This window comes from Cololabis saira, chromosome 20 (assembly GCF_033807715.1).
Source record: "Cololabis saira isolate AMF1-May2022 chromosome 20, fColSai1.1, whole genome shotgun sequence".
Taxonomy (NCBI): domain Eukaryota; kingdom Metazoa; phylum Chordata; class Actinopteri; order Beloniformes; family Belonidae; genus Cololabis; species Cololabis saira.
Genome location: NC_084606.1, coordinates 26,888,495 through 26,910,745, shown reverse-complemented (window position 1 = coordinate 26,910,745; position 22,251 = coordinate 26,888,495). Strand labels below are relative to the sequence as shown.

Here is a 22,251-nt window from a genome sequence, read left to right as displayed (position 1 = left end):
CTGAAACCCATGAATACATTTAAAAAGTAGCATCCATGCAAAAATCCCTTAAAAATAAATATTTAATAAATAATTGAGGAAAATATATAATAATAATAATAATAATAATATATAAGTCTAAATTCATTTTATCTTCAGGAGTAGGCTATTCAACTATTATCCTAAAACCCCAGAGTTTCCCCCACACCAGGATGGTTCCACCTAACCTGTCAAATGCCACCTGGCTTCACCTGTCAATCACTTGGACCAACGATGGAGTCGTGGTTGAAGCATAGCAGCAATATTTTTATGTTTAATAAATCAGTTACTGATGGCACAGTGCTCTGTTTTAGGTCTTTTTTTACAACCAAAAGTGCTTTGCGCTGGTTTGGGGGTGCTTGGCTGAAAAAATATTTCACAGGGGGTACATCACTGAAAAAAGGTTTAGGACCACTGTGCTAGAGGTACTATTGGACTGCTTTGCCCGGTTACCGGTGAAAGCCGCTGCACAGCTAGTCTGCGCATTACGGTAACCCGCTCACACAAACAAGTCCTCGCTCGCAACAGTGACGTCACCGGCGCACGGCCATTGGGCGAGCTGGTGTGTTGTACATTAAAAAGAAACACGGAGATACTACAAAAACCTCTGCCACGGCTGCATGAGGCCGACCAAAGACACGCTCACCTTCTCCACCTGATGCCATAAACATTTCGGGTAAGAAACCCCACTTCTAGGCCTGTTAGTTAGTTTAACAGGGATAGTTTGCTGAGCTTGCCGCTGCAGCTTCCGCCCTGCAGGAAGTTTCTTTTGTCCTCTTCAGTCAATAACAACAACACTGGAGACGGTCTGTAGCCGCAGGGAAAAAGGGGTTTTGTCAGCAGGTTTTACGGCAATGGCAACTACAAGTACTTCATAACATGTACCTCGAGTAATGCTATCTGGTGTGTTTGTTGCTGCTAAACACCTTTGGACCGCCGGGTGTTACACAGGTGTCTGCAGATACACGGACGATGATGCCATTTTATCACGTCTTCAATAACCAGATCATGTGTTGTGGGGAAGGAAAATGGTAGAAAATGTGGTATAATCCTTTTAAAAAGTAGTTGCATGTATGATCTTATACCTCATGCTTTGTAGTTCATCCATTCAAATCAGGAGAAATGTTATTACTGTGGTTTTATTCTGGGAGTTGGTGTACATCTCCTACTCACTGTTGTTGTTTTGTTTTTTTTTTCTGTTTCTTATATTTCTTAATGTCTATAATTCCAGATGTCACAATGGCTGCAAAGTTCACCATTTCAGACAGTGAGTCAGAGCCTTCGGAGGAGGTAGGAGAAGAAGAAAACCAGCCCCCAGCAGGTGGAGAAGAGGAGCAGGTCCTGCAGCGCCACCGGCTCACCTTACCTGACCTCAGACCTGCAGGTAGGCAGGAGGATCGTGGGAAGGGAGGACACGGAGGACATGGAGGGTGTGGTTATTGGCTGGCGAGCCAGCTGGTAGTCTTGACCCGGGAGGAGATAATATTAGATGGCTCTCCCCCACGCCTGGATCTCTCCTTTCCCCCTGCTCTTCCTCTCCTGGTCCTCTCTCTCTGTCATCAGTAGCCTGACTCTGTCCCTCCGTTCTGGAGCAGCGGCATCCTCCTCCATCACACTCAGCCGTTTCTGTCAAATAAGGATGGGCGGTATGGACTAAAAAATGTATCACGATAATTTCTGGCATTTATCCCGATAACGATAAAAATGACGATAAAAAAAATACCAATTCAACTCCACCTTTTTAACTATAAATCTATCACCACATTCAGTCTTTGAAGCCCCCAAAACACTGCTCTAAAAGAATACTGAATACTACTAAACTACACCAATTACATTGAATTAATAAAAAATAATTAAATTAGTACACCTGTACTGCAAAACTGGAATGACTCCTCGCTCTCAGATCTTTCTTTCTTTCTTTCTTTCTTTCTTTCTTTCTTTCTTTCTTTCTTTCTTTCTTTCTTTCTTTCTTTCTTTCTTTCTTTCTTTCTTTCTTTCTTTCTTTCTTTCTTTCTTTCTTTCTTTCTTTCCACAGAACCATAAATCAGCTTTACACAAAAACATCATCAACGGGAATTTATCGTTTTTACCGGGAGATGACAACTTCTTACCGTGGGGATTTTTTTTTGACGATATATCGTGAACGGTAAAATATCGCCCATTCCTACTGTCAAACACAACGTGTTGTGTCAGACTTTTATAAAAGCTTGTGGACGTTAACTTTAGAGCTGGCCAGGCAGCTTACGTTACCAGGCAGGTAAACGTTGGTGAATACTGTGTCTAACCTTGCTCTGCGTTGACTTTACTAGTTCCAGCTTCTCCGTCACAACCTTTTTAAAATATTTGTTTAGAAAATCTGTAAGGCCTCTATTTTCTTCATCTTTCTTTTCTGTTCATCTGAGGAGTGGACTTGTGCTGAGTGGACTATTGAACTTCAAATCAAATGATAACGTCATAGTTTGATCAGTGGCCAAACCGTTTTTGTGTCGGGGGTGTTCTTGACCACTATTTCAAGGACATTTACGAAGAAAACAAATGAAATGCTTTTACGTTAATCAAATATTACATAAGTTTGGATAAATTATGATCTCATTTAACGAGTTCATAAATCACAGCTGCAAACTACATCCTATTGTTGCTAAATGTAGAGTAGTTTTTGTTTAGTTTTTCCATTTTTTTTTTTCTTTTTTTGTCTCCTCTTGCCTTCATCCTTCTAACGCTCATTTGGATTTGTTTTTTAATCTAGTCTTTTCTCTTTTTTTTAACCACGATATTGGCATGAAACTACATTGTCAGGTTGGGTGTTAGCTGGCTTATTTCATATTTAGCGATGCTTTAACCTCAGATCATTAAACATGGACATTATTAGTATTTCTTCGTACTTTTTTTTTGGTGCTTTTAAAAAAAATATCTCCTCCTATCTTGTGTCCTTCTTCCATATAGTGAACGGTCGGATCAGGCTGAACTCCGAATCCATCGTTTCCACCGTTTCCAGAGACGAGGAGCTCCAAGCCAGGGGGGAGGAGGAGGCTGGAACCCCCACGGATGGATTCCCGTTCAGGGGGCGATCTAAGTCTGCTCCTCCAGCCCTGTGGGCTGCCAAGAAGTACGGCCAGCAGCTTCGCAGGATGAGCGATGAGTTTGACAGCCTGCTTGATAAAGGGGTGAGTACACCTTGAGAACAGGGCCGTCCAACCCGATTCTGAGGGCCTGCTGTCCCGCCCGTTTTAGGCATTTCTCTGCTCTGACACACATGGCTCAAAGTAGCAGACCATTGTCAAGAGTGTTGTGGACCTCGATGATAGGGCTGGGGATCGGTTCAAATGTCAAGAATCGATTTGATTCTGATTCAGAATCGATTATCACGATTCGATTCAATCTGATCAGATATCGATTTGGGTTGGTGTTATCAAAAATGTTTTTTTGAGCTGTTACCTGAATTACATGACTGTGTAGTTATGCAACATATTAATACTAGTATTAAACTTGACCATGTTCATTGTTTGATAGTTTATATGAGAATCAGATTTATTTTCTACTTGATGACAAGCTGGTACCTTTCTAATCATTTGAATCAAGAGTGTGGTGGAGCTGAGGACCTGGGGTGAAAATCTAGAAGATAGAGGAAGGTTTAAAGATAGTGGGCAAAAGAAGCTCCATACTTTGGTGTTGTTGGGTAAAAGGTGGGGATTATAGACCTATTTGATTTAAAGAAATAGCATCATGTTACACCAGGATCTCACCGTGCTGCTTGCTGACTTCGACCACAAGGGAGATCATGAGCAAAGAAGAAAGATCCACGTATGACTGGTTCATTTTTCACTTTCCTTTTCATATCTGTTTGTGCAGGAGATGAGGAAGGTGAGGAGCGCCGCGGGGGCCAATCAGATGCACCACTCCAGAAGTTGGTGGAACTACCTCTTCAGTCACCAGGAGATGGAGGGAGAGAACAACCACCACGAAAACCACACCAACCGCACTGAGTAGGGAGAGGAAATAAGAGTTTTACCAAGTCTATCTTTTTGGGGGCGGATAGATCAAAACGAAAGATGGCGCGTCACAAAACAATGTGACTCACGACAGGGGAAAAAAAAAAAAGGTTTGCTTGATCAAATATGAAAGAGAACATGAAGAAGTGGCTGAAAGGGACACTTAAGTTCACTGTCAGTGAGACCTCGCCCTGTCGTTTTCATGTCAATGCTCATAACAACCTTTGAATATTTTTTATATACATCTATATTTGTGTTGACTGTGAATTTAAAAAACAAACAGTTGGGCAGTCTGCTGTGTAATGAATAAAGTCAGAGAGCCACGAGGTTTGACTCGCTGCCCAAATCTAATGAAACAGATGAAAAGGAGAGTTGATATCCTGAAATACTCAAACACTTGCAGGTCAATCGTCTCTCGTGTTGACATGATGCAATATATGACTGATGGAGAGATAAATGTGCTGAAATCTAAAAATCCAAATATCTAAGGCCACTTGCAATGCTGCTAAACAGGTTTTCCATCCTGTGGTTTCCTCTGAATGCTTGTCTCTGACTTGCACAAGCTCCTGACGATCATTTTATGGCAAAAAAATAGATAAATATCAGCAGGCAACATAGGAAACGTATAAAAAGGACAGCTTCTGTAAAGCATTCAGCTTGTGCGTTTTATTCAGCTTACAAGTCAGTACCACTTTTTTTTTTTTTTTTACGTACCGGTACTCGACTATCAGTAATTGCTTTTATCGGTGCAAATTTATCCAAAAAAAAAAAAAAAAAAACAATCTTGTTCTAGGACAATCGATGATGATGCACAAATGCTTTTGAAAAACTTCAGGGTTAGATTATAGTCGATGATATTAAACATACATTTCAAAGCACAAACCAATCTATCTTTTTAAAGCCTTGGAGAAGCAAAAAAGAAAAAGGAATTTTTATCTGTAAATATATTGTGAATATTTTATTAAATTGCGAGGGTTGGGGGTTATAAGCCCGGTGATTTAACCAGAATTTTATTCAGGAGGTTACCATTCTACTCAATAAGTTTGGCTAACTTGGCAATAGGCTGTGTACAATCCATAGCTGTTGTGATGTATGTTCTGTGCATATTTAAAGGGGCCAGGGACGAATTAACTGCTGTTTAACACTATTCTTCGCTTCATTTGCTCACGGGACGAGTTTTGAGGGTCCAGTCAAATCTAAACACAAGCTTAAGGGATTTAAAGACTTTGTTTTTTGTATTCAAACTATCAATTTGTTCAGAAACTTCCGCTTCCCATCCTGCTGGGTTTATGAAATAATTCCTCTAAATGTGGGTTGTTCAATCTCATCTCCATGGCGATGTGAATCAAATGTCTAATCTGTGAAGCCTCGGCTGTAGGAGTGTTGGTCTGACACTGGTTTTGATAGTGTACGTGTTGTATTCAGGTTTTTCGAGGAAGACTTGGCACATACCATTTATGGAAGTTGTTATTATGAAGATCAACATTTTTAATGGAGTTTGGTTAAAGAAAAGAAAAAAAGATGAGGCTCGTTGTGACTTGTCTATAAATGTGATTATTGGAAATGGTTATAGGTTTGTTCTGCTTGTGTCTTATTGTCTTCCTCTCGACGTGTGGGGTTGAGTTGTGAAGCGCTCGGGGTCTGCAGGCTGAAGGGCTGCATCACTGTTGTCTATATTGGCATTTAATGCTCGGGTTAGGTTTTTTATAGCTTTGCCTAAACTTGGCTTTTTATCAGAGAACTCCAGACAATCTGAACGGTGCCTCTTTTTCTTTTTTTCCATCAAAATTTAACTGATTTGTTTTTTTTGTAATTATTTTATAGCATAATTTTACTGTTTTTTGAACAAAAAAACTTGATATAAGATACAGTTATCCACTTTTCAACTCGTCACTTCTAAGATACCCTCACTTGTACTTTGACACACGTTAAAAACAAGGAATCAGCTAGTGGAGAAGATCTGTTCAGTCTTGAGAACGTCACTCTAGACGCGTGTCTAGATATTTAAGAGTATAATCACTTAACAAACTGCCTTTAAAAACTTTTAAAACTGTGATGTGACCCATAACAGACCTTCTCCATTTATCCTATCACCGCCTTAATCTCTACTGCTCGCTGTCACACATTACACTCAAGACCAGCACAATACATGTGGAGGTGTATTTGCTGTCACTACTGTGAGGGGACACTCATTTAGGAGAACTGTTGTTGAATTTGTAACATTTGTGGAAATTAACACTTTCTCAGAGCTACCAATTTGCATGTGCACCTGGAGTTTTGCAACGATCCTTAGTATTACTTGAATACTTGATGTGGGGGGGGGGTGAATTTTATTATCTCTCTTTTTTTGTTGAATACTTTTCTGGTTTTTAATGACTTTTTTTAAATGTATTTTCTCTACAATTGTTAAATCTGCTATATGCTGTCATGAATAAATGATTTTAAGAGTGGTTTCATAGATTCTTTTTATTTAACTTGCTGTTACTGTACAGTTCAAAAGCTCTTTATATCTATAAAGTTGGAGCTTGATCAACAAATGTGTGGTGATATATAGATAATTCAAACAGAGAAGGGTGTGGGGGTGGGAAAAATAGTTTAAGGCAACAGATTATCAAGATTGGTGGCATGAAATGATTTATTACTAAAAAAATCAGTTAAGACACTTTTTTTTTTAAGAAGGAAAAAAAAAGGCTTTCAGTGTGTAATGGTACAAAAGTAAAAGATAATTTTGTTTCCCAGTTTCTCTAGTTGCACATTTCTGTCAAAAATGAAGGTAAAGAAGGCAAAATGGATCATCTGTATGATCGTGACCCAAAGTTGATGTTTCAGGCCACCTCCGATGGATCCCAGCAGTACTTGTGTCCACAGTCCAAAGCTGATAGTCTGTCCATGTCTCCGCTGCTCACTGTGAAGTCAAAGATCCTGGCGTTCTCCTGGACTCTGTCTGGTTTTGATGACTTGGGGAGCACAGGGCAGCCCTGCTGCACGGCCCAGCGCAGCAGAATCTGGAGAAAAAAACCCACAAAGAATGAGCATTTTCCAAACACTAGAATGAAACTAATTATTCGTAAACAGATGAACCTGCCTGTGCGGGTGTGCGTTCATAGATCTTTGCCACTTCCACAACCACGGGATCAGTGACCAGCTCTCCTTTCCCCAAGGAAGAGTATGCTTGGAAGCACACGCCGTAATCCGCACACACCTTCCTCAGCTCCGCCTGGCACAGCCGCGGATGAAACTCCACCTGGAGGAAATCATCCAAAAATTACCTTTTTTGTGGTTTAACGTGTTAAAAATTGATGTAAAAAGTTCAAGGATATTCTGGTCCTTTCCTAGTTTAAAAAGTAAATGAATACACCCTCAAAAACATCACAATGAAAATACACTCTTTTACCGAGTTGCTTGTAAAGCCACCAACAGCAGCAACGATGTGAAGTAATTATCTTTAGTCCTCAGATCCCAACAGGTCATTTTAATTGGGTTAGTCATTAAAAAAAGTAATTATTTTCTTTTTCAGCCATTCTGTTGTAGATCTGATGGCATAGTTGGCGTTACCGTCTTACTACATGACCCAATTTCACTGAGACATCGTATAGCTGACGTATGGCCTCAATTTTTATGCAAAAATACTTCCATATACAAAATGAGTTGTTTGACCTCATGATTATAAGTTCCAAACAGGCCCAAATGATCAGCTCCCAAGCACCGTGCCTGACAGCTGGTATGACGTGTTTGTTCTGATGGGGTGTGTTTGTTTTGAACCAAAAATTTTCTTTTTGACCAGCCATTCGCCCAATTTTCTTTGTCAAAAAGATAATTGATTCATAAGTCTTGCGGTTTCTTCAGGTGCAAATTTAACACTTCCTCGGTTTATGTACAGTGACAGTTTCCTCTATGACCACTGATTATGCCTCTCCCTCTTGGTATGGTGTTTATTTACAGATGAAGCAGTTTGCTTCAGACGAGCAAACTGGCAAAATGTCTACTTTTATAGCGGTGCTCACACTCACTGATGATCAGTTAATGAAGTGTATCTAACAGAAACTGAATATTACTTTTCCTGCGTTTCACAGTGTTTCTGTATTTTGGATTCATTTTTTTTTAAATAAGTGACACAATGTGATATGTCATGCGTCTGTTCATCTGAGTTTCTATTTTTAAACCTAGTAAGGACCAGGTGATTTTTTTTTTTGTTACATCCTGATATGTCAAACGTTTAAATTATATAGAAAGTTCACTTTTATTTTTATAAACATAATTTTATGTGTTATGTGTCATCCTCCCAGTCTTTCACATTGCACCTGTAGGACTGCAGGAGGGATCTTGCAGCTCTGCATGAGTTCTCTCATGTGTGCGGGTGTGTAGTTGGACACTCCTATAGCCTTAAGCTTCCCCTGGCTGTGCAGCTCCTCCAGTCTGGCCCAACTCTGAGCTCGGTTACCTGCGATCAAATATTCATTTGGGTCACGTCATTGCATTACTTAAGTAATCCCTCTATAATGTAGAGGAGAAATGTGAGAGGACAGCTCAGTACACCTCAAAAAAAGAAAACTAAATAGTTTTACTTCACCTTTATTTTTAAAACTGAGTATTTATGCATACATTGACTGTCATGTTTCCAAGGAAAAAGCCGATGTAACCTGCCCTCTACCTGGGTTTTGATGGTCAGTCACTTGTAGTCCCTGTGTGCCGGGCCAGTGGATGAGGTAGAGATCGATGTAACCCAAGTCCAGCTGAGACAGACTGTGGAGGGCACCTTCCATCGCCCGCTCACCCTGATCTTTAGGGCCCAGCTTACTGCATTGAAACAGAAGAAAACAAGCTGTTAAGTAAATGATGTACATGCCACTTTCTTTGAATTAAAAGGAAAAACAAAACACCTGGTTATGAACACATCTTCTCTCGTCAAGCCGTATTTGGGCAGCAGCTCCCGCAGCGCTCTGCCAAGGTCAGCTTCATTCCTGTAGACAGCTGCGCTGTCAAAGGCTCGGTAACCTGCAGCCAGGGCGGCATCCACAGCCCGGGACACTTCGTCAGCCCCCCTCAGTTTGTAGGTCCCCAAACCAAGGAGGGGCATCTGATGCCCCGTGCTCAGGACAACAGAAGGAGAAGAAGAGGAAGGGGACATCTCAGGGCTTGTATCCTCCGGTTCCTGATTGAACTATCTTGTCCTCATCACCTTGACAAAAACTAAGAGAGGGAGTTGAGAGAAATATTGGGTTTTATTTTACATTAGATTATGGATTCATAAGTCTTGCGTTTTTTTCAGGTGCAAATTCACAAACTTAATTCATGCTGGGTGTTTTCTGGAAATAACTTTATAACACTTCCTCAGTTGATGTACAGTGACAGTTTCCTCTATGACCACTGATTATGCCTCTCCCTCTTGGTATTGTATTAACTTACAGACACAGCGGTTTGCTTTAGACAGCAAACTGGCAAATTGTCTACTTTTATAGCGGTGCTCACACTCACTGATGATCAGTTAATGAAGTGTATCTAACAGAAACTGAATATCACTTTTCCTGCGTTTCACAGTGTTTCTGTATTCTGGATTAATTTTTGTTAAATAAATGACACTGTTACATAGATTAAAAGTAGTAATATAAAAATATCTCAGTTTTAGCAACAATGTGTGAATTATAATGGTCTTTTATAAAGATGTGTCAAATACAAAGAAGTAAAAAAAAACTGTTATGATAAACTGTTAAAATACCAGAATACACTAAAGGTGTTTAACGTAACAGCTCACTGTACAGCTGTTACCCAGCATTAATTAATCTTAAAACATAATGTGTTTAAAACTTACGGTAATAAGCATTAAGAGCTATTGAATGAATGTTTGTTTATAATACACATTTCCATCTCACCTTTCGAGTCGACCTTGGTCGGCACTTTCAAAGGAGAGGTGAAAAGATGGCCACTGTGTTCGTTTCTTGTCACTCGGTGAAGATTAAAAACAGATTAATACAAATATGTCACTGAAAATGAGGAAAATAAATTCTCTTTGCCGAAGCTAAATGGAAGCGCTGTTGTTGTGCACATGGGGGTCATGTGACCAGTCACGTGACGCACTTTGAGGCGGAGATTTTTTGTTACCATAGTGACACTGTTTTCGCCGTCGCTGATTGGTCGAGGATTCAGCGAATAGAAGCCGCTCCAGCAGTCTGAAGGCGGGAATAAAAGGTGTCGGTCAAACCCAGAAACAAGTGTTGCATCGACGGTCAGTGCGGTTTTACACTCGTACATTGTGTACTGTTTCATTTGAAAACGAATAATAATCTATATCACCGCTGTTAGTGACCAGCAATTAGGGAAGTAATGTCCAAATGGTCCAATGTTTCTTCCCTAAATCATTCCAGGTCAGCCATGTCGCTGAAGGCTTTCTCCTTCCCTTTCCCAGAGACTCGCTATTTTAAGGTTAATGGTTTAATCTACAAGTTCAGGATCAGAGGAGCTACCAGCTACAGGCAAGGCAAACATTATATATATTTTATAAACACCAGTAAACAGTTAATTATGAATTATCCTTTCACTTCACTTTCATTGTTGAACTGGAAAAACGACATATCCTGTCAGATATGACCAGTACGTGACCTTATGACCTTATGTTATTTCATCAATGAATGTGGTTTTAGTGCTATTTCAACATTTAGAGTCATCCCCAGAAAAATAACTTATTTGACAATTTTCACCTGTTTCAAGTAAATTTTCACTTGAAATAAGTAGAAAAATCTGCAAGTCGGACAAGATTTATCTTCTCATTACAAGCAAAACAATCTTGTTCCACTAAAAATAGAAAGAAATAAGAAATAAGTAGGAAAATCTGCCAGTGGGACAAGATTTATCTTCTTATTACAAGCAAAAAAATCTTGTTCCACTGGCAGATTTTTCTACTTATTTCAAGTGAAAATCTACTTGAAACAGGTGAAAATTGTTGTTTTTTCCAGTGATGAGTCTTGTTTTAAGTGTAATGAGATTTTTTTACAAAAATGAGACATTTTAACTAGAAATAAGACAAATATTCTTATTTTGAGTTTTTGCAGTGATCCATGTTACTTATCCTGTGAAGGACAGAGTCATATTGATAAGTTCAGAAAACTGTTTTTATTGTTGTGTTTTGATGTATTTGATGTAAGCCCAGTGGATATTTAAAGCTTACAGAAGGCTGCATTTAACTGCTGCTATGTCATTCCTGCAGTATTTCTGCAGGTGTTTTGGTCTGTGCTATTATTTGTAATATATTATATTATTTGTAATCAGCACAAATTATCTGTCCCAATATTATAAAATACACCATCCCCCCTGATTCTTTTTTACAACTCGAGTACTGGATATAATATGAAGTAAGCTTGCAAAAACCTGAATGGCTAATTATGTTATAATAAAAGATTAATACATCATGTTAATATTTAACAAACAGTGGAAAGGGAGTTACCAAAGATGATTCCTTCCAACATGAAATGGAGGTAATTGCTATCACTATTTACATTTGTTAATGTGGTTCATGTACATTTACATTTGTTAATGTGATGCTCTTGTCGTTTCTTACTCAGTTGTTTGCTGAAGGGTTTTCACTCCATCTCTATCCATCTTCTCTCCTGTCAGGAAATTATAAGAACTGTTTTTGGAAACCTGGACCATCTCCAGCCCTTCTCCTCCGAGCACTTCATCGTGTTTCCTTGTATCCTCCATCGCTGGGTTCACATCGCTCTCATCCCCCCAGTTTACCTGTTTCACATGCCCACTGTTTATCCCAAACATCATAGTTGATGTTTCATGTCTGTTTTTTATGTTGTAAATCATTTAAAACCATTATGAAACAATGTGAGATGATCACAGTCCATTTCAGAGGAATCTCCATGTATCTTTGCACCAAATACAGCTTTTATCGTTAACTGTGGCTCCCAGATAAGAAGCGCAGAGGGAAAACACACGAACACGGTGAAACGAAGCTGAAGGTCTACCCTTTCACTGTTGTTCTCTACATGGAGAAAATCACGCAGCGCGGTGAGGACCGACAGCATCTGCTCAGTATGCAGAAGTGAAGCTTTATTCCTGGAAATAATGATGTTATTCATCTTTCTGGACCTGTTACAGCAGCATTTTTAACTCAAATTAACTCAAACTCTGCAAAGAGGGATGAAATCCAAGGCTCATATGTATTACTGTCTGCATGGTTAAGTTTATACATACATATTTTTTATTGTATTAATATGTAAAAGACTGGGCACAGTGTCTAAAGCCGTAGTTCTCAACCTTTTTGGGGTCCTGGACCCCCCCCAGAAACAGCATAGATTGCCTTTTAAATTGTATTGTTGCATTTATTTATTCACTCCTTGATGCAAATATGAAATGTAAAAAAAATCATAAATCAGCAGCAGCTCCTTGGTATAGAAATGTAACAAAAGAGGATATATATGAAGCATTTTTTCAATGGATACAGGTGCAACATTTCTTATTAAAATACAATGAATTATGACTGTGAAAGAGAAAAAGAAGGTCATGTTACCCTCTGTAGTTTAGGTAGATAAAAGTCCCAGGTCACATTTGAATAAAATAATAATCTATCTCTATAAACTTCAAAGGATCTTTTAAAAAATATATATTTTATTATCACGGACCCCTTGCAATTACACCACGGACGACTAAGGGTCTGCTGAACCCTGGTTGAGAATAACTGGTCTAAAGCATCACTGTAACAAATAGTCTTTCGTAAAAAGTACTGTCTGGGAATGATTAAACCTCACATTTGTTTTTTTTATCTTCTTTCAGGAAAGAATGCCGCCACAAAGGAAGTGGATTGTTTTAATGTTACTGATGAAAACAGAGTTTGGACTGACGAATTCAAGGTTTTTGTCTTGGCACAGTAGCTGTTTTTGTTGCATTAAGAATTATTAAGTGTTGTGAAATCACTTAGATAGTGTTATTTTGTTAAACATTTAGAAGTACTGTCCATTTATCCAGGAGGACGTGAGTCAGCCTTGTTCCAAGCGCCGCAGGAGCGACTCGCCACTAGAGGAGGACATACTAAAGGACTTGATCAAGGACATGGAGGCTGAAAGCAAACTGTCAGTCACTGAGTGAGTGTCTGACTACTACTGCTACCATAACAACCATGCAGCCGTCAGCTGCATTTAAGAATAAGAATATCTGGATTCATAAAGAATGTCTCATGCAACTTTAAAACAACCTCAGCCATCTTGTTACAGGTTTATTGTATTTTATTGTCTGCCTTTTATTCAGTTGTACAAATCGGCGTCAGATTTGCTTTAAAACATCAGTGAGCCAAGTATGCCAAAACAGACAGATGCATCAGGTTTTATTACCTTAAGATATGTTAAGATATCAGGGCAGCACGGTGGCTTGGTGGTTAGCACTGTTGCCTCACAGTGAGAAGGTTCCTGGTTCGACTTTTTGCAATTGCCCCTCGGGGATTAATAAAGTTTTTCTGAATCTGAATCTGAATCTTTATTAAGTTTTAATATTTTTTCAGGCGTAAAAGTAACCGTTAAGATCCCCAACCTGGGCTCAGTTTATCCAAATAACGCCTGTTAAGAAATTTGCTCCGATGTTTTCGGGGATGAGAAGAGCCGCCGGCTCGGGAGCAGCAGCTGGTTCCGCGTTAAATCGACGCAGAGCCTACGGCGTAGGGTACGGCATAGGCTCTGCATTGGTGTAACGCGGAACCATAAATCAGCCTTTATTCTGGCGAGATCTGAAAAAACTTTGCAACAACGGGCAAGCGAGTGATTACTGTATGTACGTTCACTGAGTGAATATTATGAAAGTAAAATATATATTTCTCGCTAGAAATGTAATCAAAACGCATTTTTATGCAGAAACTAACTCAAAATAGTGATTTTATTCACTAAAAATTAGAAATGTCCGGCATGTTTTTTTGTTTGATTGAGTCTGCAAATGATGACGTAAAGCATTCTGGGAGATTTTCTCTAGCCCTCGGTCGGCGAGTCAGCATCTGAAATCCCTCGCTCTCAAGGGCTAGATTCATACACCCTACCCCTCCTTATGCCCACTACCCTGACATGCAAAGAGGAATTGAAACACCACTACCCTCACGGGAACGCGCAAAATTTTGGGGGTAGTGCTGAAAAGTAGGGCTAGGGGGAGTATTGGGACTGGCTCTAAATTGCCCGTAGGTGTGAGTGTGTCTGGTTGTTTGTATATACTGTATGTGGCCCTGTGATGGACTGGCGACCTGTCCAGGTTGTTCCCCCTGCCTCTCGCTTGAAATGAGCTGGGATAGGCTCCAGCAGACCCCCGTGACCCTGCAAAGGATAAAGCGGGTATAGAAAATGGCAGCGTTGCAAATTAGTTCTTTTGTCAGTGTAGTCCACGGAGAAGCTCTGGATCAAAGCGGGACTTATAAACATGATCTTAATTTGAGGCCTATAAACTCAAAGACTGGCTGTGCATTACCGTGTTCATGTTGCCTTTGTCTTAACTTTAATACATGTGGTGAATCTGAAAGCTACATCCATCAGTCTTCTTCTCACATCCACTTGTCCAGGTTCTGGTTGCAGGAAAGCAGCCGTAGCAGAGAGGCCCAGACCTCCCTCTCATTAGCCTCTTCCTCTTGCAGATCTTTCATCATCTCTCCTGTGTCTCCTGGGCCCGGCCTGAGGCCTTGTCCTGGTTGGACGTGCCCGATACACCTCCCAAGGTAGGCATTCGGGGGGGTTCCTAACCAGACGGCCAAACCAACTTAGTTGGCTCCTCTCAGTGTGAAAGACCAGCGGCTGAACTCCGAGCACCAACTAATTTTGTCCGCTTGTATTTGAGACCCTGTTCTTTTGGCCTCGACCAATAATCTGTGGCCACAGGTGAGATAAGAGACATAAATCAACTAGTAAATAGAGTCCTGCCTTTGGGTGCCGGTAGAATCTGCACAAACGCAGACGCCGCACAGATCAGCTCGTCACTCTCCCAGTTCCCTTACTCCTGAACAAGACCCCACAATACTCCAACTCCTCCACTCGAGGCAGTATCTCGCTCCCAGCCCGGAGAGGGGGCATCCCGCCCTTTACACACCTGACTCTCGGTAGATGTCACACACTTGTTTAGATGCATAAACCGTGAAAAATAAATGGCAGAAATCCCTGCAACATCTAAAACGGGGGAGTTTCCCTTAGATTATCTATTTTTCATTATTCAGCTTTTGTGTGAACACCAGAGGATGTGCCGCTGCAACAAGAGGATGCTTGTTCATGCACATGGCGTCATACACCATCTCTCCCAGACACCTATAGGCACAATGGTCCACCTCTTTTTTTCTCTCACACACACTCGAACACACGCTCCAGTGGTTCTTAGAGGCGAGCGGGCGCCACCTCAATCACTCTGACAGTCAGGTCAGTGGGGTGAAAATTATTGTTTAAGATATGCTCACACACATAAACAAGGTCTTGTCCTGTACTTTTTTTTCTGTTTAAATGTGACTTACGTAAACTTAATTGTCTCCTATTTTAACTTGATGAAGACACACTTAGCTGCGCAAACTGTGTAAACATCCTGCAAACAGCAGCGCCTCAAGCATCAGTATTACTTCATGGGAAACCACTGAGTCTCCCTCTCTGGATGATATCCTGCCTGTTAGACTCATATGATCTTAGAAAAGTGCTACTAATTAAAGTGCAAACTATTTATTGCACACACTGCAAAAACACATCTAACCGTCACACTAAATAAACAATAACTACACATAGTCTCGGTCAATGTTCCATTTTTTTCAGCTTTTTCAGCAAACTGCTGCACCATTGAGAGTGTTTGCCTACGTGTGTTTCAACATGACGCCCTGCAGGGACAGATGGTTTGTTTCTGTGCTCACCCTGCTGGAAAAATGAGACGTGAAAAGAATTGAGTTTCAGAGAAAGAGTATGGCAAATGAAAGCTTTTATAGTTCTTCTAGGCACGTCCAGTTTTCTTTTCTAGGATTCTTACCTGCGCTGAAATGTAGGTACGCTAGAAACTGACAAGTCTCATTTCCATCAAATGTCCCATTTTTAATCTCCCATAAAAGTCCCTGATGTTATTAGTAACAGAGATTTAAACGATTGATCGTCAAAGGCATTTTTCATCCCATGGGCATCAAAGTGTTGCTTGTACAGCAAACGCCAGACTGTTTAAATGTTTAAACCTTTTAATAAATATATACTTTTGCATAATAGCCTCTAAATGTAGCTATTGATAATAAATACAAATGTATTGCTGTCGTAGAGGTGTAGCAGGGCCTTAACAGACAAATTACAGACAAGTTTTTGCTTCGCTTTTTTCTACAAATTCCCTTCCCTCTTTCTAAGTTTTCTTTTCTTAGAGCTCTAAGTTCAAATCTTTGACCTACGTATCTGTTGTAAGACATCGCTTAATTTGAGACACTTCCATCCAGTGGGTACCGGTAGATGTTATCATGGCACAGGCAACAATGGTCATTTTCAACCCCGATGTAAAGATGCTGGCACTTGTCAAGAACTCAACTGTGATGCATGGCATGGGGATGCTTCACTAGGAACTCTCTAACTTGCATTAATTGATTAAGTAGGACATTTTTGATGTTGAGTCAGAAGTGAACTTGCAGCAAGATAATAGTCATCAGCATGTTAATACCTCCACCAAGTAATGGCTCCAAAAGAGAAAACTGAGGACCATCGAGGCTATTACGGTACGTAGTACGGTGAAATTCCAAGCCAGCATCCATGTTAACACGTATGAAAGATTTACACACATTGTACTTTGTTGTTGTTTTCGATAGAAAATTGTTGCTTTTGAGTGCAAAGTTATGCTTTTTAATTCACTATTATTTTTAGGGACATAAAAAAAGGCTGAGTTATGACGTGAGACAACCACCAGTAAAAAAAAAAGAAGAAATCTAAATATAGAATGGCTTTTAATATACCACATTTTACTTTTACAATTCAAATTCTGCGTACTAATCAGCCCTTTTGTTGATCAATGCGCTGCTTTATTTTTTTTCAATGTACCGGTATGTTTTTGAAATTGTTTATGAGATTTCTCACCAAAGTGAATGTGTCTCACAGGACGGTGGACTTGAGTCCTGGAGACGGACGGGTCCACGACGATCCAGCACTTGTGGACGAGGTGACACTTTTCCGCTGAATTTGACACTATTTTGTTTCAGATGACGGAGTCAGACTGCTCAGCCTGCAGTTATTAACTGATCCCAACAATTCATCCTCTAATTTCCATCCCATAGCACCCGTTCATTTCCTTTCTCCCGCTGTAGCAGACTCACGTGCAGCACCTCTGTCTTTATTACAGCCCCGGGCTGACATTAACACAGACAGGTCGGATAACAGGGGTGATTACGCTTAATAATAGCTTTACATCAGACCGATTGTACGAGTAAATCTGTAATCGTATGTACGTGAGAGTGTGTGTGTGTTCATGGTGATGAGCTTCAGTTTGATTAGCAACATAGTCCCAAAATGACCCTCCTCCTCTCCAGTCATGCCCTTTCCTCTCATTTCATCCTGCGCTCTTACACTTGTCCACTCTGACTTTTTTTTTTTTACCCCACCTCTTCCAGTTCCAGCTTTTGTTTGCTCAGCATTCTTTTCAAGTGGAAAAAATGATTTAAACTTGGTATGTCAGTCCGTGAAGTTATTTATTTATGTAGCGCTAAAAAGGAAGTGCCAATACAAATGTTCACAAGTTAGAAAAGATTACGTTTGAACATTGTGGTCTGTAAGGATTATGGACATCCTGCATGAACATGTTCAATTGATTCATAGTTGACATTTTTATAAATGTAATCCAATTTGCAGTAACAATGGAAGCAGTTATACCAATCCCAATTTGTGATGATCAAAAAAAATTATGAATGTATTAATTAAAAATAGCTTGGAAGTAGATCTTTTTCCATTTACAAGGACATTCAGGTCAAACTGTAGAAACTTCTGAAAATATTTTTTTTAAAACACAAACTCCTTCAACTAACAATGAAAGACTGCTTTAATGGACTTTGATCAAAACAAAGCGTTGGAAATGGCTATGGCAGTACCGGTACCGGTACTTTAGTTATCTAGGTTAAAGGTCAGGTTACAAATTACATTACACTCGGATTGAAGTCTTTTTTCAGAATGCTATATTTTATTTTATTGAACAAAAATGAGACCAAAAAGTAAAACCAAAAGAAAACAAATAAACATTTCGGCAATACTAAGTACCCCCTTATTGGTTTTACAGGATTTAAGAGGTTCCAGGTTCCTGGTGCTGCTAATAGTTCAGGTACTTCAGGAAATAAATCCTCAACAGGCTTCATCCCTGTTTAAAACAGACATTTTGGTTTTCTGGCCAAGAGCATTCTGATATGCGTTAACTCAATGGCAAGTGGGAAAGACATAAGAAGTGGTTTTAGAGAAGCAACTGTTAATGTGTTTTAATCTGTTAAGGGTTATAAAAGTATTCAGAACAATTTGAAGTTCTTTATTTTTTCAAGCTGGAACTTCAGATTTTTCATTTTCAAATGTGTTAGATAATAAGATCTACTTAATGAAACCATTTATAATTAATTAATCTAATTAATCGCATTTTAATCTCTCTGCTAAAGGTCCCCAAATAAAGAATTTGAATTCTACATTGCAAAATTGCAATGCATGACTAATCAATTGAATACACTAAGAAGAGAAGATTTGAAATCCACATTTTTTTTGGTGAAGTGTGTTTCATAAATGAAATTCAAAAGAAAAAGCTCAAGCACATCAGCAAACCAATTAGGCAAGGTGCATTATTCAAAAATACAATGCAAATACAGTTAAATAAATCAAATTCAGAAATAAAATAAGGCTGAGTCTCAAATAGGCACTTTGTCAGGCCTTTGTCAGGCTGGTGTGGCGAGGACCCAGATGCAGGAGAGAGAGAGTGGGAGGCCGGAGGCAGGAGTTCTCAAAAAACAAAGATTTATTCCAAAATCAAAAAACAAAGCGCTGCTTGGCAGGATCAAAAAACTAACTAAACAGGGATCAAAAAACTGGAGGAGGAAACACGTGGCAGGAAACATGGAGGACAAAACAGTACGGTCCGACAGGGAACAAGGGAACGACAAGACCACATATACTCAGGGGATAACGAGACACAGGTGCAGACAATCGGGGCAGATGGGACACAGTCGGGGCAAAACAGAAACTCAAAGACTGGGGGAGGGAAGTGTCAAACCCTGACATACTTAAGCAGACTCTCAATTCAAAATTAAAACTGAAGCTGACTAAATACAGCAATTCAAGTACTAGTACCTGTAACGTTTACAGTGGAACTTGTCCAGACATGTTAAGCGTTATGATAATTAAATGATAATTCAGGCTGGAGCAGCTCCCGTGATAGGAAGATTCTTTTTTACAAAATGTACAAATCACCGCGTTCTTGTTGATAGTCCCGTCTTCTTTCTTTGCCGTTCAAAGGCCCTAGCAAAGATTTGCTGAGTCGCTCCCCTGAGTCGTCCAGGTCTGTCACCTGCTTTGTTAGTTTGACTAGCAACAGGTGGGAAGTGACCTGCCAAGTGGCCTACGGGTCCCTCAATGGGCCAAATTTAAAATACTTGAGCTTTTTGCCACTCATAATTTATTGCGTTAATTTTCATAACGCGTTAATTAGCAGTGTAATTAATTAATCTAATTAACGCGCTAAACTGATAGCCCTAGTTTTTACATGAAAAAAACATGGGGTAAGTTTATGAAAATGTCCAATTCTTAAACGACCTTTGTATGTATTTGATGTTTTTCTAAATGATGCAACAAAATGATGTAGCTAAAGCTAGAGAGACTTGCTAAAGGTCAAATGTGAAGTTATCACAAACATCACATGTTGCAAAATGCAAATTAAAAGCATATTATGAATAAAAATATAGGTTGTTTCAACACAATGGCTAAACGTAATTAAAGTAAAGCTCAATTCTCGTAACTCTTTGTATCTCTTCCTGCGAGACTTCTCTTCAAACGAACAAAAAAGAAAATCTTGACTCTGTAGTTTTCTGCTCCCGCTGTTGAGAAGATAGTCAGAGGATGAAGGCAGCAGATGATAATTCAAATGAGTATTCAGAGGCAAAGATCTTATTTTTTTATAGCACAACTACATGATATAAATGAGGCAATAAACACCTGGAAACTAGATTGTGATGACTTTAGATTGACCGGCTACATCACATCCAGCGCTGCCAGAGATGTAGAAATCCGCAAAAAGTGTTCCATTACACTTTTGTGTAAAGTGGATTATCGAATCATCAAAAAAAATAAACTCCAGGAAGTGTAAAAAGGTTTTACCGATATTTGTGAGTTTTTTCAAATGAAAGCCATTTCCATTAAAGGTTTTCTTTTTCGATATTTGGGTTTTGCGCAAATCCAGGGGTGATGGAACAGTTGCTTCTGTTGTGAGCAAATCTCTCTCTAAGAAACCAGTATCCCAGCACAAAGTAATGTGGTAAAGCAGGCAAGGGCAGCCAAGGATAGTTCCACCAGTTTTTTTGTTTTTTTTATAATTCTGATTTCTTCTGCAGCCTGAAACAATGACGGACACAGAAAAAGAGGAGGAGACACCTGAAAGGCCAGGGATTCTCAAACGACTGGCCAGGTTGGTTGGACGGCAAAGTGAAAACACCATCAACATAATATTTTCATTCATTCAGACAAAACTTACAAAGCAAACATTCAGCAGATCTGCACGCAGCAAGGTAACTCCCAGACCCGCAAAGAAGACGGTGTGGTTATTACCTTATTTGTTAATTTGATTGACGTTTATGCCCACAGTAGAAACAAGAGTTGATTTGTACTGTAGAAGTGCAAGAAAAAAGTTGTCCGATTACAGTGTTGGGGAAATCCAGCTATTATATGTACAGACATTTCAATATTCCTGACATGCTCATTGAGGCAGACGCCAGAAGGCCTCGAGCAGCTTGAGAATTGACGAGAGCATGATCAGCAAGAGCGTGCTATTCATGGTAATAATGATATTCAGTAGCAGTCAGATGAGATGAGCTGTTAAAGTCATCAGGTCTACCATTTTCTCCCAAACAGAGACTAAAAATATCTCTTTTCTCTTTACAGCCACATCTTCCCTTCCTTTTTCAGAAGCACTACAGATTAATACTGAAGACAAAACTGTCATCGGGACATATTTTTGTTAAACCTGATTGATTCAAGGACATTTGCATATCCATACACCTTATTTATGTTGCACACTTGAATAAACGGTTCTAACCACAAGGGATTTTGATGATTCTTGTTCTTTACTCCACACTGAGTGTCACATGTACATGCACCTCGTTTCCACTTGCTTCTGTGGATTGATGTGATACTTTTATTAGTCTGCTCATTCCTATGGGAACCTTTTCTCTAATCTGTGATTTAGTTGCAAAACTCCTCATATATACATGTGTATGTGTATGTATATGTATATATATATATATATATATATATATATATATATATATATATATATATATAATGTATGTATATATGGCATGGGGCATGATGGCATGTTGCTATGAAAATCTCAATTTATGTGCTGGATTTCACAGAGAAGCTAGCTGCTCTGCTAGCATCCAGTGCTACCTAACTTACCATAATTAACATATTTTCCTTCAATTGTGTACGTTGTGACATCACATAGGCTACAGGATAACCCCCACGCAAACATACAGTACTGTATCGCCAGGATCCTTAGTGTTACTGTCCGTTTACTTTTAATGAGGTTATCAGTTATCAAAAGTTAAGTTAATGTGTAGCACTTTTCTACTGTAAGATCATCACATTTTGAACTTTTCAGGCTTTGCCACAAGCCTCAGCCAACCAGATTATGGCTATAACAGGTAGAACTAGCCAAGATGGGTGTGGATCGATTCCATAGCACAAGGCTTTAAGTGTGTAGCAGCCAGGAAGAAACGTTATTGGTTGTTTACAGTATTAATGAAGGAACATCAGAAACGCGTCGTTTAGAGTGGTGGCACTGCTGTGTGAGCCCCTCGTACATTTCTCTTCCATGGCGGCAAAGAGTCTTAGCAAGATTAGCATTGTTGATATAAGCATTGAGCATTGAAGAACTCCATATTTCTGCATCCTTCGCAGTTGACATACTGTTCCAGTTCAAAGTGGTTCAACACGTTTATTTGAGGATGGATTCAGTGGAGACGTGAGACAACAAAGTATCCCAGAATGCATCAACAAGCAGAAGTAATGACAGAGAAGAAAAGAGTAAAGTCGGAAAATTGCAACTTTGT

At 39.5% G+C, this 22,251-nt stretch overlaps 4 protein-coding genes across 5 annotated transcripts in view; 3 read left to right on the top strand and 1 right to left on the bottom strand.

Annotated features, from left to right (window-relative positions):
• Positions 1-22,251, top strand: part of cct7 (chaperonin containing TCP1, subunit 7 (eta)) — a 418,707-nt gene that overhangs the window by 151,819 nt on the left and 244,637 nt on the right. The window lies entirely within an intron of this gene.
• badb (BCL2 associated agonist of cell death b) lies at positions 547-6,457 on the top strand. The gene is made up of 4 exons (XM_061709752.1): positions 547-694; positions 1,250-1,402; positions 2,962-3,182; positions 3,868-6,457. Exons 2-4 carry the CDS (start codon positions 1,258-1,260, stop codon positions 4,003-4,005), a joined length of 504 nt encoding a protein of 167 aa, XP_061565736.1. The 5' UTR covers positions 547-694; positions 1,250-1,257; the 3' UTR covers positions 4,006-6,457.
• zgc:101765 (uncharacterized protein LOC450036 homolog) lies at positions 6,447-10,048 on the bottom strand. Its single transcript, XM_061709751.1, has 6 exons — positions 9,878-10,048; positions 8,888-9,197; positions 8,659-8,804; positions 8,309-8,448; positions 7,093-7,251; positions 6,447-7,012 (listed from the first exon to the last, which is right to left on the bottom strand). The coding sequence occupies exons 2-6, from the start codon at positions 9,133-9,135 to the stop codon at positions 6,833-6,835; spliced, it is 873 nt and encodes a 290-aa protein (XP_061565735.1). The 5' UTR covers positions 9,136-9,197; positions 9,878-10,048; the 3' UTR covers positions 6,447-6,832.
• LOC133420644 (uncharacterized) lies at positions 11,433-21,221 on the top strand. Its single transcript, XM_061710396.1, has 9 exons — positions 11,433-11,476; positions 11,616-11,691; positions 11,919-12,017; positions 12,783-12,859; positions 12,975-13,090; positions 14,611-14,691; positions 17,063-17,123; positions 20,533-20,606; positions 21,080-21,221. The coding sequence occupies exons 1-9, from the start codon at positions 11,471-11,473 to the stop codon at positions 21,117-21,119; spliced, it is 630 nt and encodes a 209-aa protein (XP_061566380.1). The 5' UTR covers positions 11,433-11,470; the 3' UTR covers positions 21,120-21,221.

Bases quoted from the DNA above. Each gene is read 5' to 3' on its own strand.
- LOC133420644 (XM_061710396.1), top strand. The intron at 11,692-11,918 runs GTATCCTCCATC...TGTGGCTCCCAG, and splicing joins GCACTTCATCGTGTTTCCTT to ATAAGAAGCGCAGAGGGAAA. The intron at 14,692-17,062 runs GTAGGCATTCGG...TGTGTCTCACAG, and splicing joins TGCCCGATACACCTCCCAAG to GACGGTGGACTTGAGTCCTG.
- zgc:101765 (XM_061709751.1), bottom strand. From the start codon at position 9,135: ATGTCCCCTTCCTCTTCTTCTCCTTCTGTTGTCCTGAGCACGGGGCAT. The intron at 8,805-8,887 runs GTGTTTTGTTTT...GTTTCAATGCAG, and splicing joins GAAGATGTGTTCATAACCAG to TAAGCTGGGCCCTAAAGATC. The intron at 8,449-8,658 runs GTAGAGGGCAGG...ATTTGATCGCAG, and splicing joins GACTGACCATCAAAACCCAG to GTAACCGAGCTCAGAGTTGG.
- badb (XM_061709752.1), top strand. From the start codon at position 1,258: ATGGCTGCAAAGTTCACCATTTCAGACAGTGAGTCAGAGCCTTCGGAG. The intron at 1,403-2,961 runs GTAGGCAGGAGG...TCTTCCATATAG, and splicing joins ACCTGACCTCAGACCTGCAG to TGAACGGTCGGATCAGGCTG. The intron at 3,183-3,867 runs GTGAGTACACCT...CTGTTTGTGCAG, and splicing joins ACAGCCTGCTTGATAAAGGG to GAGATGAGGAAGGTGAGGAG.